Consider the following 15,804-nt stretch of genomic DNA (forward strand, 5'->3'; position numbering starts at 1 on the left):
GGATCACCTCTGTGGCATATACCGCCCTCTCTTCAGCTATGGAAACTCTCAGAGGTCAACTCAACGCCTCACGACTAACACTGATGTGCTGACTAAAAGCCAAAGATACAAAGGAACGATTCGCACCCGAGTCAAATAACACCAAGGCATGTACAGAACTCACATGAAAAGTACCTACACATAACATAATATAAACACAATTTCTCAACATCAAAATCAATATACGAAAGAATACATACCAGCCACGACATCGGGCGCTGTGTGGACTTCCTCCGTGTTCAACTGAAAGGCTCTCCCTCGTGCCTTCGATGCCTCGGGCTTCACTGGCCGGCTCTCAGTAGCTCTGACAGCAGCAGGGGCAGATCCCTAAGATGCTCCCTGTGCTGATCCTCGCAGCTACGGACACTCTGCCTTCCGGTGTCCGTTCTGGTTGCAATGAAAACATACTGCAAACCCCTTGGGGCAATCCTTGGCAATATTTCCCTCCTTGCCACATTTGTAGCAAGACCCTGCTCTGCACACCCCATCGTGGCTCTTGCTGCACTTGCCATAAGTGCGGCCCCTCTGGTTCCCTGATCTCAAATCAGCGGGCTTGGCCTGCTTGGCTACCGGCTGAGACTGTACCGGTCGCCGATCCCTCCCCTAAGACTCAGCCTCCTCCCAAGCCTGGGTCTCCAGCTCTATCTCCCTCTTCTGGGTATTTGCCTGAACCTCGGCAACTATCCGGTACGTTGAGTTTGCCACGAACTCTCATATATCCCTCCTCAAATTGCTCAGATATCGGCTCATACGTGCCTGCTCGGAGGACACGTGCTCTGGGCAGAACATCGCCCGGTCATGAAACATCCTCTTAATCACTGTAACCGACTGAGTGCCCTACTTGAGGTTCAGAAACTCCTGGGCGAAACGCTCCCTCTCCACCTGGGGAACGTACTCATCTCGAAACGTAGCAGTGAACCTCTCCCAGGTCACTGCAGCAAGCTCAGCAGGCGTATAGTGTGTCGTCACAAACTTCCACCAATCCTGCGCTCCCAAGCGAAGCTGGTTCAGTGCGAACCGAACTCTCAAATACTCTGGAGATGAGCAAGTAAAGAAACACCCCTCTATGTCTGAAATCCACCTCATCGCCGCAATCGGATCCTGGGTCCCGTCAAACTCCGGTGGTCTTGTATTGCTGAACTCTCGGAACAGCAACGCATCACCACCCTGTGGCCTAGTCACAGCTATAGCTACAGTGGCCGCAACAACAGCAGCCTCAGAAAGAGCAGCGTACTGCTCATCAAATGTCTCTATCAGCGTGGTCTTGATATACCTGAACATCTCTGGTATCTCTGCTCTGATGGCCGCAGCCACCTCTTCCTGGATGATCCTACGGATCTCCTCATCACTTGTACCGCTACACCCTGGTGTATGGCGCGTCCCAACCATGATCTCCCTCTCTCTGAAATACAACACAAGAATAAATATCAGGGACTTTCTCGAGTATGCTCACACTCGAATACTCCACCCTACTTGTCCCTTGGTACTCCAAGGATTCTTACTTGGACTGTGCACTGACCCGGTGTCTTCAGTAGTACGGGCCCAATACTACCGTCCACACCGCATCGGCATTCACCCGAAGTCTTCCTCCCAGAGTCCCAAATCCCAAGTACTCTACTCTCTCTAATCATGTGATACTCGCTAGCAGATCTCTCATAACCTCCTCGCTGCTACCTAAGCACTCTGAAGTATCCCTAGCAGCAAGACTCCTAGATTCAGGCATCACATATCAGGCCACTCTAATCCTAATAAGAATACCTAGTCTACTCTAGCATGCATAGCATAGCTCATCATATAACATATCATATCATATCTTATAACACTTATCGTAATGGTATTTTGGGAAATCACCGTTCGGGCGCTGGCTGTTCGTAGACACGACTCTGCTCTGTTTGTCTCGTAAGTTCTTCTTTTGAAAACTTATTTTATTATCGAAATTTCCTCAAATCCTCAGTTTGAGTTCAGATATGCCCGAAGGTGTACCCGAATCCCTCAAACCAAGGCTCTGATACCAACTTGTAACACCGTAAAAATTAAAACGATTTTTCGCATTTTCAAACACATTTTTACAAACTCATTCATTCATAAAATGTCATATTATCATGTCTTTGTTTCACAAAACATCTCCCAAGATCAAAATACATAAAATCCCGTGTGTGTGTACGAATCAAGCCGGTGCCTTCCCGCGGTCATCACTAGTACCTGAAAAACATAACATGTAACACTGTAAGTATAAGATTACTGAGTTCCCCAAAATACCACTCACAACACATATTAGCCACTCGAGGCTATAAATCTGTTTGACCCTCTAGTCAAAGTGTCTCAGTGGGACCCTCCAGTCCCATAACTCTGTGGGCTCTCTGGCCCTAACTCTGTGGACCTTCCGGTCCTAACTCTGAAAACTCTGGCATATACATAGCATAAGTCACATAGAAATCACATCATGCAAAAGCATACAAAGTACTCTATCACATAACTCTAATTACCACTCTAGGTAAAGTATAGTGAGAAGACTCACCTCAGGCGTCTCGGTAAATATCTGACTCGGTAGAAATATTGCCTATCCTCCGCCTATTCACATAAAGTAAATACTCTTATAAATATAACTCTCGAGACTAGACTCAACTTGCCATTGGCACCCTCAGAAGGGTAAAAGACTATTTTACCCCCTCTTGACACAAGTACTCCATTGTTGACCAAACCCTAAAAGTCAACAAAAGTCAACGGTCACACTTTGACCCTACTCGCCGAGTGCACTCTGGTGACTCGGCGAGTTCACTCATGTCCTCTAACTCTTTGTCCCGCTTGGCATGCTGAGTCCCTCCCTATCCTCGACAAGTCATACTAGGCACGAATCGTGGGGCCACCCCGACTCAACTCGCCGAGTCTCAAGAACAACTCGGTGAGTACCGCCTTGAACTCCAGTCCTCTAACCCCCTCCCGACTCACTGAGTCATCCCCCAACTCGGCAAGTCTACTCACTGAGCAATTTACAAGAAACCCTAACCCTACTCGCCGAGTCTCAAGAACAACTCGACAAGTTCATGCGATGCACAATCTCTACTGACCTCCTGAGGTCAGATCTGTTTCCCCGAACCATAGATATGGCCTCCCCAAGCATGAATGTCACGTAAAGTCTGAAACTTGATGCTTGTATAACAACAACAAGGCATCAAAAAGGGATTTAGTCCTAAAAATGGCAACCTAAGTCCAATAACCCCAAACTGATCCATAAAGCTCCAAGGGTTAAGGTCTCTGGACCTCTTTGATTCCAGATCCAAGGCACAAACTCGAAGAGGGACCATTTGCTCCACATAATCACACTCCAAAGGGGTTTAGAAAACCCTAACTCTAATGATCAACACCAAAACTGAAGGTGGTTCGAACTATTACCTCAAAATGAAGTCTCTGAACTCTGGAACTGCTAGAATCGCATCTCCTCTTTGCTCTTGGTCACCTCCTTCTTGCTAAACCAAAGGTACATGGATCAAAAGTTACTTCTTCTCCCTCACAACGATTTGGCTCACTTAGGGTTCTCTCAAGGGACTGGTAGCCGCAATGGGAGGCTATAAGTGCCCTTAAATAGGCTCCAAACCCGGGGGATTAGGGTTTCATTAAACAGCGTGGACTCATCGAGTCCATGAATGGACTCACCGAGTCCTGACGTGAACCCGGATGAACATCCGCGACCCTACTCGGTGAGTCTTGGCTCCAACTCGCTGAGTTCCTCCACAAACTCCAAAATAATTAAATAAAATAATATACCTGGGAATCAGGATGTTACATTACGGCATCCCTTTTCCAAGTTTAAAATATTGTGTTTGGTCCTAGCCTTAATATTTCATATTGGGTGTTATATTAAGCACTCTATATCAACTATCTTGAATATCTCCCAAAAGATGTATGGTACAGACAATTATGATCTTCCCAAAACTCATGGAATAAGCTTTCCAAATGAAGATGATGTCTCGTGACTGGATCATGGAAATCATACTTCAATAAGCTTTCCTAATGAAGATGATGTCCCGTGACTGGATCATGAAAATCATACATCAATTCCTCCACCTCCTCAAATTATTGTCCCTATCCCACAAGTTCAAGGTCACTCAAGCCCTATTGGTAAGCAATGTCTATGTATGATCACATCTTGGAGATGAAGTCACATATTGAAAAGTCGGGAGAGTTGGGTGTCAAAGTCTTGAGGAAGTTGGATTTTGACTAATCACTTCCTAAGTCACATAGTGAGTTCTGTATGGAATACTACGTAAAAGACTATGACATGACCCTTAATGATCTTATCTATTTTCTTGGTGCTGCTGAATCAGCGATGATTTGGAGATCTGGTAAAGCAAATTTGATTAGTAGATCAACTTCCCAAACTACCATGTACATTGAAAAATTGGTGACATTGGAAATCCAGAAAGGTTTCCCTTCCCAATGGAAAGGGATCGGCCATTGTCAACTCGGTTGACCAGATGCTAAAGAGAAAGGCTATGTCTGAGATAGTCCTGTGTACCATTCCCAAAGGGTCCATATGGTTCTATTGCCAAAAAGGAAGGGGCATTGATTGCAAATCTGCCCTAACTACCTAAAAGATCTGAGAGAAGGTCTAGTCAAAAAGTTTGATTCTGCTTTAGGTAAGTCCACTATCTATCTTTGTTAAGTTCCTTATTGATGATTCTTCATACAAAATGCGACTCGGTTACATTTTGGTGTTAGGCAGAATCAAGAAAAGGGAAGGACACTTAAAGAAAGAGTATGCTGAATCTGATCGCGAAGATGGATTTCAATTGCATGGTTCGAAGATCGGATTCATGAGCTGCTATTTAGGAGTTATGATAGAATAATAGGAAATATGTAATAGCATAGTTTTCATTTAAAGCTGCAATGTAAGGAAAAAGTTTTTCCGTATTTTATAAATAAATTAAAATTTGATTTTATTTTAGTTTATATATCCTTACAATGGCTTTTATGGAAAATTGATGTTTAAATATTTCTAGCAATATTGTAAATATGAATTTGATTCTTCCTTTTGGTGATAGTGTCTAAATTTAACAAATAAGGAAAGATTCTCATCACCCAAGTTTTCAGTTGGATAGAAACTTGGAATCATACAAGTTGTATAGTATGATGAATGAGAATTCTTAGCTTTGGAGAATGAAGACTAATTCCATGTTCACATTTATATGTGAGTCAAGTGAAGGATTAAGGGATCGAGTACACATTCTTGTGTACTAGTCAAGTCCACCACAAAAGATCGATAAGATTATTCGTCATGATTTACTAAAGTTTAGTAAATATGGTTATACTTACCAGTTTAAGTATAATTCTGGAACATTGGAAAATTTTCAATGTTTTGCAGGACGAATGAGAAGAATCAAATTAGGCAGAAGGATAAAAGTTTCTCAAATATGGAAAGATGGGAGAGTAGTTTAGTATCATGTTTAGGGATCATCTTAATGATTAAGAAACAATATCACAATTGGTTCTCTAAGGACGTCTTAGTGCATTCTTATGGCTAACAAGAGGAATCATGAATTGTTGAAATAGTTAAATCAAGAAGGTGAGTCATATTTCGTTCCAAAACAAATCGTAGAGTCATACTCCAAGATTGTAACTTGAGTGACATATCTTTAAGAAAGGTTTATAATACTAGTCAAATGTAAGAATAAAGAGTGTCCTACTCTTGTACATTTGAAATGGGTAATTTGTGATGTTTTTGATAAAACAAAGACCAACTAATGCCCATTGTGTGAAGTGTTTGTCTTGATAAAGAATTTGCACTATCACTTGAATATTTGGCAAGTGAATTTTATATGTGAAGAGGACAGTGGGAGTCTCAAAGATCTTGGAAAATCTTCCAGATCTAATCAAGAATAAAAACCTATAGTTTATCACTAGCACACGACTTGAGGTTTATAACCTATCATGTTGACATATTCATATTTCTATGCCTATTCCAATTTTGCATATGAGTTATGAGAGTTCTGAATTGGTTGCATAACAACTTGGAAGAAATGGCAGACCCTTGAGCTGCCAGGTGGCATGAAGTTAAGACTGCACAAGTTCAATCCATAAGAGTTTGGATTTATCACTAACCTTGTCTTGTGATTATGGTTTTGACAAATTCACATGGATAGGAACACATACACTATAAAATCTAAGTTTCATAAGGTTTCTCTCTGATTCATGAAAATGATGGTGAGGAAACGCTTTCACTAAGTAGATTTTAACTAGATAGCATGTAACACCAACAAAATCTAGGTCAAAATTAAAATTTTATAAAACCATAATAGGGAAGTACCAAGTGGTAGATATCATAATCAGGTTTCTAAAAATGTAAAGAACACTAAAATCCGAGTTATAACGAAGAAGTTATGACCGATCGAAGATCCATGGCAATACCGGTACAACACTATTAAGAGTAAAATACGAAATTCTGATAAAATACTTTCTAGCCCAAGGTATCTAAATGAAAGTCGTAGATATCATTAAACCGTGAACATACATAAAAAGAACGCCCAAATCTGACTTCATATGAGGAAGTTATAATTTTTTGAAGTTTCGGATATAGCGGTAGACAGCTAAAAACTCGAAATAGAGATCAAGCGATTTTTAGCCAACACAACCTAACCGAGAATCGAAGGTCTCGACAATAGTGATACAAAGGTAAAAAGACAGACAAAAACGGGCTTCAGGTGAAGAAGTTATGAATTTATTACGGAGTTTTCCTATCCCGACCTACTAAAAATAAATAATAAAAATAAATTCAAAGATATCTGATGGAGTCTACACGAAAGTTGTAGAGCATATTCTCACCTATGTGTCGATATAAAGAACATCGAAAAGAGAGTTCGTATGAGGAAAATATGAATTTTTGAATTTTATTAAATAACTAAAATATTAAATTTAATTATAAATACCCAATATTATCCGAAGGAGGAGGAGTCACCGGTCTGATCCGGATTATGCCCAGCATAATACCTCGGTATGCCCAGCGTAATCCAAGGATTCGGACCCTATAAAAAGGGTGTGAGGGTTCCGGGGTTATTTTCTCATTTCTTCTCTTTCTCATGCCGAAGCTCTGCGTTTAAACCCTCGGAGCCATCCCGAAGTCCCAGTTTTCATATTCAAGTTTAGAAGGAAGCTGCATGATGGTACTACAAAATATGCAATCAGCCAAGCTCAAGTAAGTACCCCAAAATACTTATACAAGTTTATGTTATTATTATCAGTTAGTAGAACAACATGCTAGATTAGGACTAAGGATCTAGGGAGGATGCCTTATGTGCCTGTTATATGTGCTTTTGAGCTGCATGATGGTACTGGTTAGAATGTTTAGGTTATGCCTGAGTATATGAGATTATGTTGCATGCTAGTACAAATTCTTGATATGAGATTATGATTGCTTGAGTATGTTATGGTTAGATTTTCCCTTGTCTGAATGTTGCTTGCTTTGTGCATTGTGGGATTCTGAGTGATGGGAGTTAGCCATTCGGTGAGTACGTCATGTCACATGTGATCAGGGTTGAATAATCTCAGAGTGCTGGATTTGGCCTTATTGCGCAACTCTCATTTGAGTCTAACCATTGTAGGAACGAGTCTCTACTCGAAGGATTATTTGAGCCTCGTCACATGTGATGGTATTTAGGTGATGGCTAATTGGCATCGCAAAGGGGCCTTCAGCAGCTGAGGACTTGTTTAGGTGGAGCCAGAGGTTTCCTTAGGGTAAGCCTTGGATGAGATAGTGCTGGGAGCAGTAGTAGTAGAAAAAGGGACCTGGTGGAGGCGAAGCAGTTCTTGAGGAAAATACGGATAAATGTGGAAGGCAGTATGGGCCCGTACTACTGAAAGCAGAGGATCCGTACTCGATTCGAGTAAGACCGAGATGAGACCGGGAAACTTGTAGTGTGTGTGTGTATGATCCCTTAGCAGTGATGAGTATTCTGATAGTTAATGTGATATGTTTCCAGCATGGTGACATTGCGTGAGAGACTAGTGGGCGGGTCAGGCGCCTGAGAGAAATCAGGCTCAAGTTCAGGGACTGAGCAGCTCGACGAGCATTTGAGAGAGTTTGTGTCTGCGGAGGTTACGCGCAGCATACTAGATCAAACTCCTGTGATCTTTGGCACAGTCAAGGAGGGTATACTGGAGATCTTGAACAAGAGGTTGGGAGCCTTACCTACCGAGATGATGGCCATGATGGGAGCGCGTACCTTGACATCTCGAGAGTTTAGAGCTTGCGGAGCACCAGATTATCATGTGTCCAGGGACCCCATAGCCAGCAGCAGGTGGTTGGCCAATGTCATCTATGCATTCCGTACGAGCCGGTGTCCCGAGGGGGGACAAGGTCAGACTCGCCTCCTGTCTTCTATAGGATAGAGCGTGGGATTGGTGGGAGGAGGGTGGACATGCCATTGGTGATGATGTCGTGTTGGATGCGATCACATGGAGCGATTTCTCGGCGAGGTTCAGGGCTGAGTTTTCACCAATTATTGAGGTGCAGCAGTTGGCACGGGAGTTTCAAGATTTGACACAGACTACTGAGACTGTGGCGGAGATCACCGCCAAGTTCAGGGAGATGGCCGTGCTTGTTCCGCAGTATGTCGCGGATGAGGAGATGAATAAGGCCCGATACGACGAGATGTTGAGGGATGCCATCAGGCAGTTTGTGAGCAGGTCCAGCTACAAAACGTTGGAGGATATGATCGATCGGGCTAGAGAGAGGGAGATTTATTTGTAACAGATCCGGAAGAGGAAGCCGTATGAGGTTCAGATAGCCACAGGTTCGGGCAAAAGGCCCAAGGGGTCAGATTCGAGATCGAGGGATTACCAGAGCTGCAGCCGATGCGAAAGGTGCGGCAGGACGCACGAGGGTGCGTGTAAGAGTGGTAGTGGTACAGATTCGGGCTGCTTCAAGTGCAGCCGGACTGGTCAGTTTAGCATAGATTCTACTGCTACCACCACGCGAGGATCAGACCTGATATGTTTTCATTGCAGTCAACGAGGCCACAAGAAGTGTCACACCCGAAAACCAAGAACGGAGGAAATGTTCTTGGGCGGAGGACGTCATGTAAAGTATCACAACACAGTAAATGTAAATAAGCAAACAACATCGTCCATTGCATTAAATATATAATTTTAATACAAGTGTGTTCTGTACAGTTATAGACACCAAAAATAATGTAAATCAAAATAATAAGATGAGTCTTGGATGCGCTCCATCTTCTCAAAAGCTGGCCTCGGTACCTGTCTACTGATGACCTAAGAATACAAGTTATTTTGAAAGAGTTTATCAGCATTAAGCTGGTGAGTTCATAAGTATTTTAGTGTCGGTGTTTGTTATCAAAAATGTTTGAAGCTTTCTCAAGTGTAAGTTTGTAAAATGTAAGCAAATGTTTGTAAATGTTTGTAAAAGTTTGAATCTCTCAGAAAAACCTATATTTTCTATTAAAGTAGCCTTCTACCAAGGCTTAACTATTTTGTATGCTCTTGTAAAAGTGTGTAATTTCCCAAGTGTAACTATCGTTTAACAATATATAGTTTATACATTAATGTTTAAGTGAAATAATCACTAAATGTATGTAATGGGTAAAACATTGTAGTACTGTAGTGTTGTATTATAGGAACTACTGTTGTACTAACTACCTTAAACCAGATTTATATTAAGGTATAATGTGATAAATTGCACCATACTATCGACTGGTAACAACGACATACGAATGGTCGTAATAATGAAATGACGTTTGGCACCCGCAGACCTGCAGGTCCGGCTGTAGCTAGCAGCAAGGTGTAGGATAGTCAATCCAGTATAGATCTATACGCAAACTCACGCTCTCCCTCCAAGAGAATTCTAGCTACAACTCGGGCCATGACATTTAAGGCATGCTCCGACACAGTGGATCACAATTGTTAACGTATTCATGTATATGTAATGTAATGTTACTTGTTCTAGTATTGTTGTATATGTTCTCTTCCTAGTATAGTTGTAAATGTTCTCTTTCTAGTATAGTTGTATATGTTCTCTTTCTAGTATGGTTGTATATGTTCTCATAGTAATGTAATGTATATACTCATGAATGAACTGACTCATTGATCGAGAAATTGTAGTGGTATGATCATGTGTTACCCGGATGGTAACTTACTAATGATGTGTCTAATACGCATGAATATGGAAGTACTTTTATGTCTATATATGTATAGTTGATATATAATTAATATTGAAACGATCCTCGGATGGTTACCCGAAATCCCACCAGACCACATCCAAATCGAGAAAAAGGAAATAGGGCGGATGGCCTTCCTAAGCCCTTTAAACATTATTTATATATCTATACATATATGGGCATGCAATTTATAAGAAGTAAAACATATTTTAATAAAAGCATTTGATAAGTAAAAGAGTTTGTAAAACATTTTGAAGTAAAATAGCTTGATAAACAGTTTGAACAGTGATAAAATCATTAGTTTTCTAGTTATTAATCACATGTGATTGATGTAATCACATGTGATTGAAGAAATAACTATAAGTATTTAACTTGTATTCCCCCCCATAAAGTATTTAAAACATTTAAAAGTATTTCAAAGGTTAATTAAAGGGGTATGACCTCACTTGCGGTGGTTTTTGGTGTTTTGAAGTGCTAAAAGATTTCTAGAATAAGCCTAGCTTGGTGGTTTAATCCTTTGGGTAGTTTAGGGCATAGATAATACTCCTTTGAGGAGTTTACGGCCAAAAGGCATTATCCCTTAGAGTTTACAGCCGTAAACTCTCATGGGATGGTTGTTTTAATTCTTTCAAGTCTCTTGCACAAGTAGGATAATTTCTAAGCTTTTGTTTAAGGCTAAGGGGGACCCTAGGCACACTTTGGTGCCCTTATTTGGTGTTTACGGCCCAAGAGTAATTCCTTGGCCGTAAACTCCCTTTAACGGGTGTTCTTGATGTTTAAAAGTCTCCAAATTAGCTAGAAGTAATTGAGGGTTAAAGTCTAAATCCTTTGGGAGTGATTAGGGAACATTTAAGCCCTTGAATTTGGTGTTTACGGTCCAAGAAACTCTTGGGCCGTAAACACCTAAAGCTATCTGTTCTTGATTGTTTTCTAGCCTCAAATGATCATACATATTATCCTAAACTAGTTACCTATCAAGGAAATGGGACTAGATGGCCTTTAAGCTTCATTTTGGAGTTTACTCCCCAAGAACGTTCTTGGGCGGTAAACTCCCGAATCTCATATTTTTTATATACAATCCATGTTAATAAGCATAAAACAAGTATTATAACACAACTAGGGAAGTGTACTCACGATTTGGGGGGAAAACCCGAAGACCCGTGAGAGAGAAAATGGCTTTTTTCTAGTTGGAAATGTGAATAATGAATGAATTTAGTTCAGAAATCTATTTATGGTCCTGAAATATTTTTGGCAGAAAATATTTTTATTCCGGAATTGGACTATAACATTATGAAATTTTGAAATGCTCAAGTTTCACAAACCCAGGAGCATCCACTCTCCTGATATCTCCTTAAACGTAAACCCTAATGTACACAAACTTATTCGGAAAAGTATGAAAATTATTTAAACTGGACTAGCTTCTATTGAATAGATATTGTTCGTACAGAATGGAAATTTCGGGTTGTCACAAGAAGGCCCAATGCCCCAGTTTTCTTTCGGCGGGACGGGTGATAGCACATATCCCTACAACTCTGAGGATCACAGACAACCGTCAGGGCCGAGCAGAGGGGCCTGTGGTAGGAGGCAGGGCGTTTTAGAATTGGGCGGCTTGCTTGTGATTTAGTTATATGCCATCTTCATACCTTGGATAATAAAATGGTAGTTAGGGGGTTCTGTCCTATGGAAGCAGCTTACTTAGGATGCAGTAAGTATAGCATGCTTGTGTGAAACTCAGTAGTGACCTGCTGGATTCAGAAAGGTGTTAGTGAGTAATGGATCGGTTAGATCCCTAGCTATGGCAAGCTCGGTTCTTTGGCAGATTGATTGCTCTATAGCAGAGAAGATTGGGAATTCTTCTCGAGCATTGAGCAGTGAGGTAGGCAGGATCAAAGTGGGGGAGAACCCCCCGAGAGTACAGGGGTAAGAGTATGCAGATCCAGGATGAGTACGTGACCTCTAAGAAGGAAAAGAAGTAGCTCAACGATGGATGGATTGATGAGTTGAGGGTTGGGAGTTTGAAAAACTTCCCTAAATAGAGTTCATGTAATCGAGATAATGACTGGTTGTAATTTCAGGATGGAGGATCGCCTGTAGGACTCGAGTGAGTCAGAATGACGATTTTGAGAACGTTTAGCATGGGATGCTTACGTGTTAATAGTCAGAGGCAGAGACAACATGTAGAGCATGGTAGGGAAGCGGGAGAACCGCAACATTTTTCTAGCAGCGAGCCAGTGGTGGAAGGTGTTGTAAGACTATGAGGTAGCCATAGCATTCACCAGCGGGCCAGTTAGCATGGAAGGTATTGTAAGACTACAGGTAAGCCGTAGCATTCCCTAACAGTGTAGTTAGTGGAGAGTGGGCGGGGGCCCATATCTCCTAGTTAGCGGAGTTTAGGTGAGGTCCTTACCTCCTAATGATCAAGGTAAGGATCAGGAATGGATAGTTGATGAGAATAGCATGGAACTAGCCAGCATAGCCCTAGAAAGGTGAGGCCTTGGGAGAGGCCGCTCCAGGATATAGTTGGGTGAGACCCATGGGCGAGTCCCATGAGTTTTAGTAGCGCAGGTGGGACTTGGTAAGGACCTTAGGGTCAAGTTAGGGGATTGAGGATCCCAGGACTTGTAGCGCCAGAGTGGCAGGGTAAATGGAGCAGTATTAGGTGGCCGAAGTTTCTTCGGAAGTCGCTAGGAGCGACTGAGAGATTACGATGGGACTAGCAACTGGTAGGAGTCCGGTAATTCAGATATTGATAGATTAGTAGGGACTAGGGTGGTCTCGGTTCATCCGGAAGGCGGATAAGGGGCAGCAAAAATTTTCAGTCAGTGTCAGTGATGGTAAGAAGGCCACGGTGCAAGACAGCTAATTGATCGAAGAGTCCAATGCATCCCACAGCAGGGTTGGATAATCTCAGATGGAAGGGTTTGACCCTGTTACGCAGCTCTTGTTTGAGTCTAACCGTTGCAAGGATGAGTCTTTTACTCGAAGGATTATCTGAACCATTTGCTGTGGTGGGTGCTTAACACTAAGATATGGTAGTAGAAAGTATCGAGTGGGTACTGGCAGTAATGACCACTCTGGAAGTATCAGGAGGAATGGATTCGGTGAAGGATAAGTCCTTCACAGCGATAAGGGAGGTAGTTGGTTATGGAACGTTGCCTTGGGGAGGCCGAAAAACGCACAAGGAAAAGGCGTGAACCCCTAGGATGTCAAGCATAAGTACTCGAGGAGTATCGACCATGTTTTTAACCTTACTATTATTCTCTTGTAAGCTTGTAAGATTATTAAATACTTTTGACTTTATTTTTATATTTTGATGGAATTTGACAACAACTGAACTGAATTATTTCTTTTAGCCCACTCTGTGACTGCCGATTGACTAAATTTTATACATTGAAAATGATTTCTTGATTCAATCCTTGGAAGCGTGTTGCCGGCTATTTCGATCTCTCCCAAAATAAAATAGAATGTATGTAATATTTATTTTATTATTATTTTTTCTTTTTTGTTGATCGGTAAGCATAGGAGGGTATTTTTTGTAGCCCACAACACCCACCAAGGATCGCAACTTGCATGATTTGTACAAAACAATTTTTCTCCGTACAAAACTTTACACAACTTTTATGAAGTTGTACAATAGAACACTTTAATGCATAAATTGTTTTGTATGAAAAAAAATTTGTTTCGGTTACAAAGCTCATACGCTACTTGGTTGTTCATTAAACTGCATAGAGACTAATATCAAACAGACTTTATGATACGGTTTATATACAACATCAGTAGTGCGTTTTCGAAAATGATTTGAGTTAAAAGAGTGGATAAACATAGAACTGAGAGCATCCACAATGGAAAGTATAATGGAAGAGTTGAATGAGGTGTCAAGTCTACTTGTCATTTAATGTTTACAAAAACCATAAAAATAGATGAGCAAGCTATAAAACAACAAACGAGCATATGACATTTATAGTTTACAAAAACCATAAAAATAGAAATCTTTTAAACATGTGTTTCAAATCATCATCTCCACCCACTTACCTGGCATCGAACACCAGGATTCGGTTTATTACAAACATATAGTACAAAATGATTAAAAAACAATAATTTATGAGAATGGGATAGTTTTGCATGAATAGTAGTTTGAATGACTCCTGTTTTCCCTCACTTGCAAAGGGAAACGAGAATGCGGCGAGGTGGCTTTATTAGTGGGCGTCGGCTATGGAGAACCATCAAATTATTAACAAGCATGACATCACCTTTCTTCCAAGGTATTGCAACACACTCTTCTTCAAGGATTCGCAAGCAATCTTTCATGGCAGAATCCGACAAAGGTTCACCATTCCCAAACTCAATAGATCTGCTGTCGTCATAAATTTCAGCATTCGCGGGGCCACCATAACTATTTGCGAGACTATTGAACCAAGTTTTCCGTTGACTTCCTTTATCAAATTTTATGCCTGGCACCGGACCGGTTATAGTTTTTACACTGTTCCCCATCCATTCCAGTTTTGTGCCCAACTTCGCTGCCCTGTGATTAAATTAATGTTATTCTTGTATTACAACTTAGTGTAGCGAAATGTATACAAACCTTTCCTCTGCAACATTCTTGTCATCGGTCATATATGCCGACTTCCAACCGCTGCCGGTGAAAGATGATGGAAGATCCTCGTCACTCATTATTTTCGTATACGTCAATCCATGCTCCTCAAGTTTCGCAACGAAATCTGGGTGCTTCTCTTTCATCTTGTCATATATGATATGACTCAAAACAATTGGAGTTTCTCCCCCGCTTCGTGGTGCTTCTTGGCAAAAGAAAAATAGCTTTGATGGGTAGTCTGGAACCTGTTTGCATGCATGACATATATCAGTCGATTTAAAAAATGATAATAATAATCTGAGAAATTAAGCAACAGATCCATATGGATAGATTAAAGGTATTTACATAAGCCATCTCGTGATGGAAAGGAATAGTCTTATCCTGAGGAGCTTCATTTGTGGTGTAAATTCGGCCAAGGATTTTCGTTCGAGAGGCTCTGCCACCGACATAGAACGCTTCGGGGAAGCCAAATGCTTCCACGACATCATTCATGTCGGAAGTAGAGTTTACAGGGAAGCCTCTGAAGAGGATAGCACCTCTTTTCTGGAGAAGAGACTCGAGCCATGGCTTGTGAGCTTTAATCGCCTCTTCAAAGCCATTGAGTTTTGCTGTTGAAGTAAAATCAGCGTTAGAGATCGGGGATAACACCGCTGGGAAAAGAGCGCCATCGCTGTCAGGTTTTTGCTCAGGTAGTTCTACTTCTCGGAAGATATTGCCGGAGGCCATTTTGATTGTGTTGTTGTGTAGTGGGATGCTTTTGCATGCTTCCTAGATTGGATTATATATAGTGATGATCACGATGTGTTCTTGTATTTAAAAAATGGGAGTTGGGATAATCACAAGAATCACATGCTTTTATCTAATAATTAATACATTGATCTAAGATGATAAAATGGTCTCAGTGGGCCGTGAATTGTAAATTGCTTCTTACCGTAAAAAATCTTACAAATATATAAAAGAAATTTTCAGAAAATATCTTATTTCAAAGTATTATTAGAAAATTGTTTA

At 41.2% G+C, this 15,804-nt stretch overlaps 1 protein-coding gene across 1 annotated transcript; it reads right to left on the reverse strand.

Annotated features, from left to right (window-relative positions):
- Window positions 1-14,114: 14,114 nt before the first annotated feature.
- Window positions 14,115-15,551, reverse strand: LOC111879938 (clavaminate synthase-like protein At3g21360). Its single transcript, XM_023876364.3, has 3 exons — window positions 15,142-15,551; window positions 14,788-15,041; window positions 14,115-14,727 (listed from the first exon to the last, which is right to left on the reverse strand). Exons 1-3 carry the CDS (start codon window positions 15,520-15,522, stop codon window positions 14,361-14,363), a joined length of 1,002 nt encoding a protein of 333 aa, XP_023732132.1. The 5' UTR covers window positions 15,523-15,551; the 3' UTR covers window positions 14,115-14,360.
- Window positions 15,552-15,804: the final 253 nt, after the last annotated feature.

The sequence above is a fragment of the Lactuca sativa genome, chromosome 1 (assembly GCF_002870075.4).
Source record: "Lactuca sativa cultivar Salinas chromosome 1, Lsat_Salinas_v11, whole genome shotgun sequence".
NCBI classification, from domain to species: domain Eukaryota; kingdom Viridiplantae; phylum Streptophyta; class Magnoliopsida; order Asterales; family Asteraceae; genus Lactuca; species Lactuca sativa.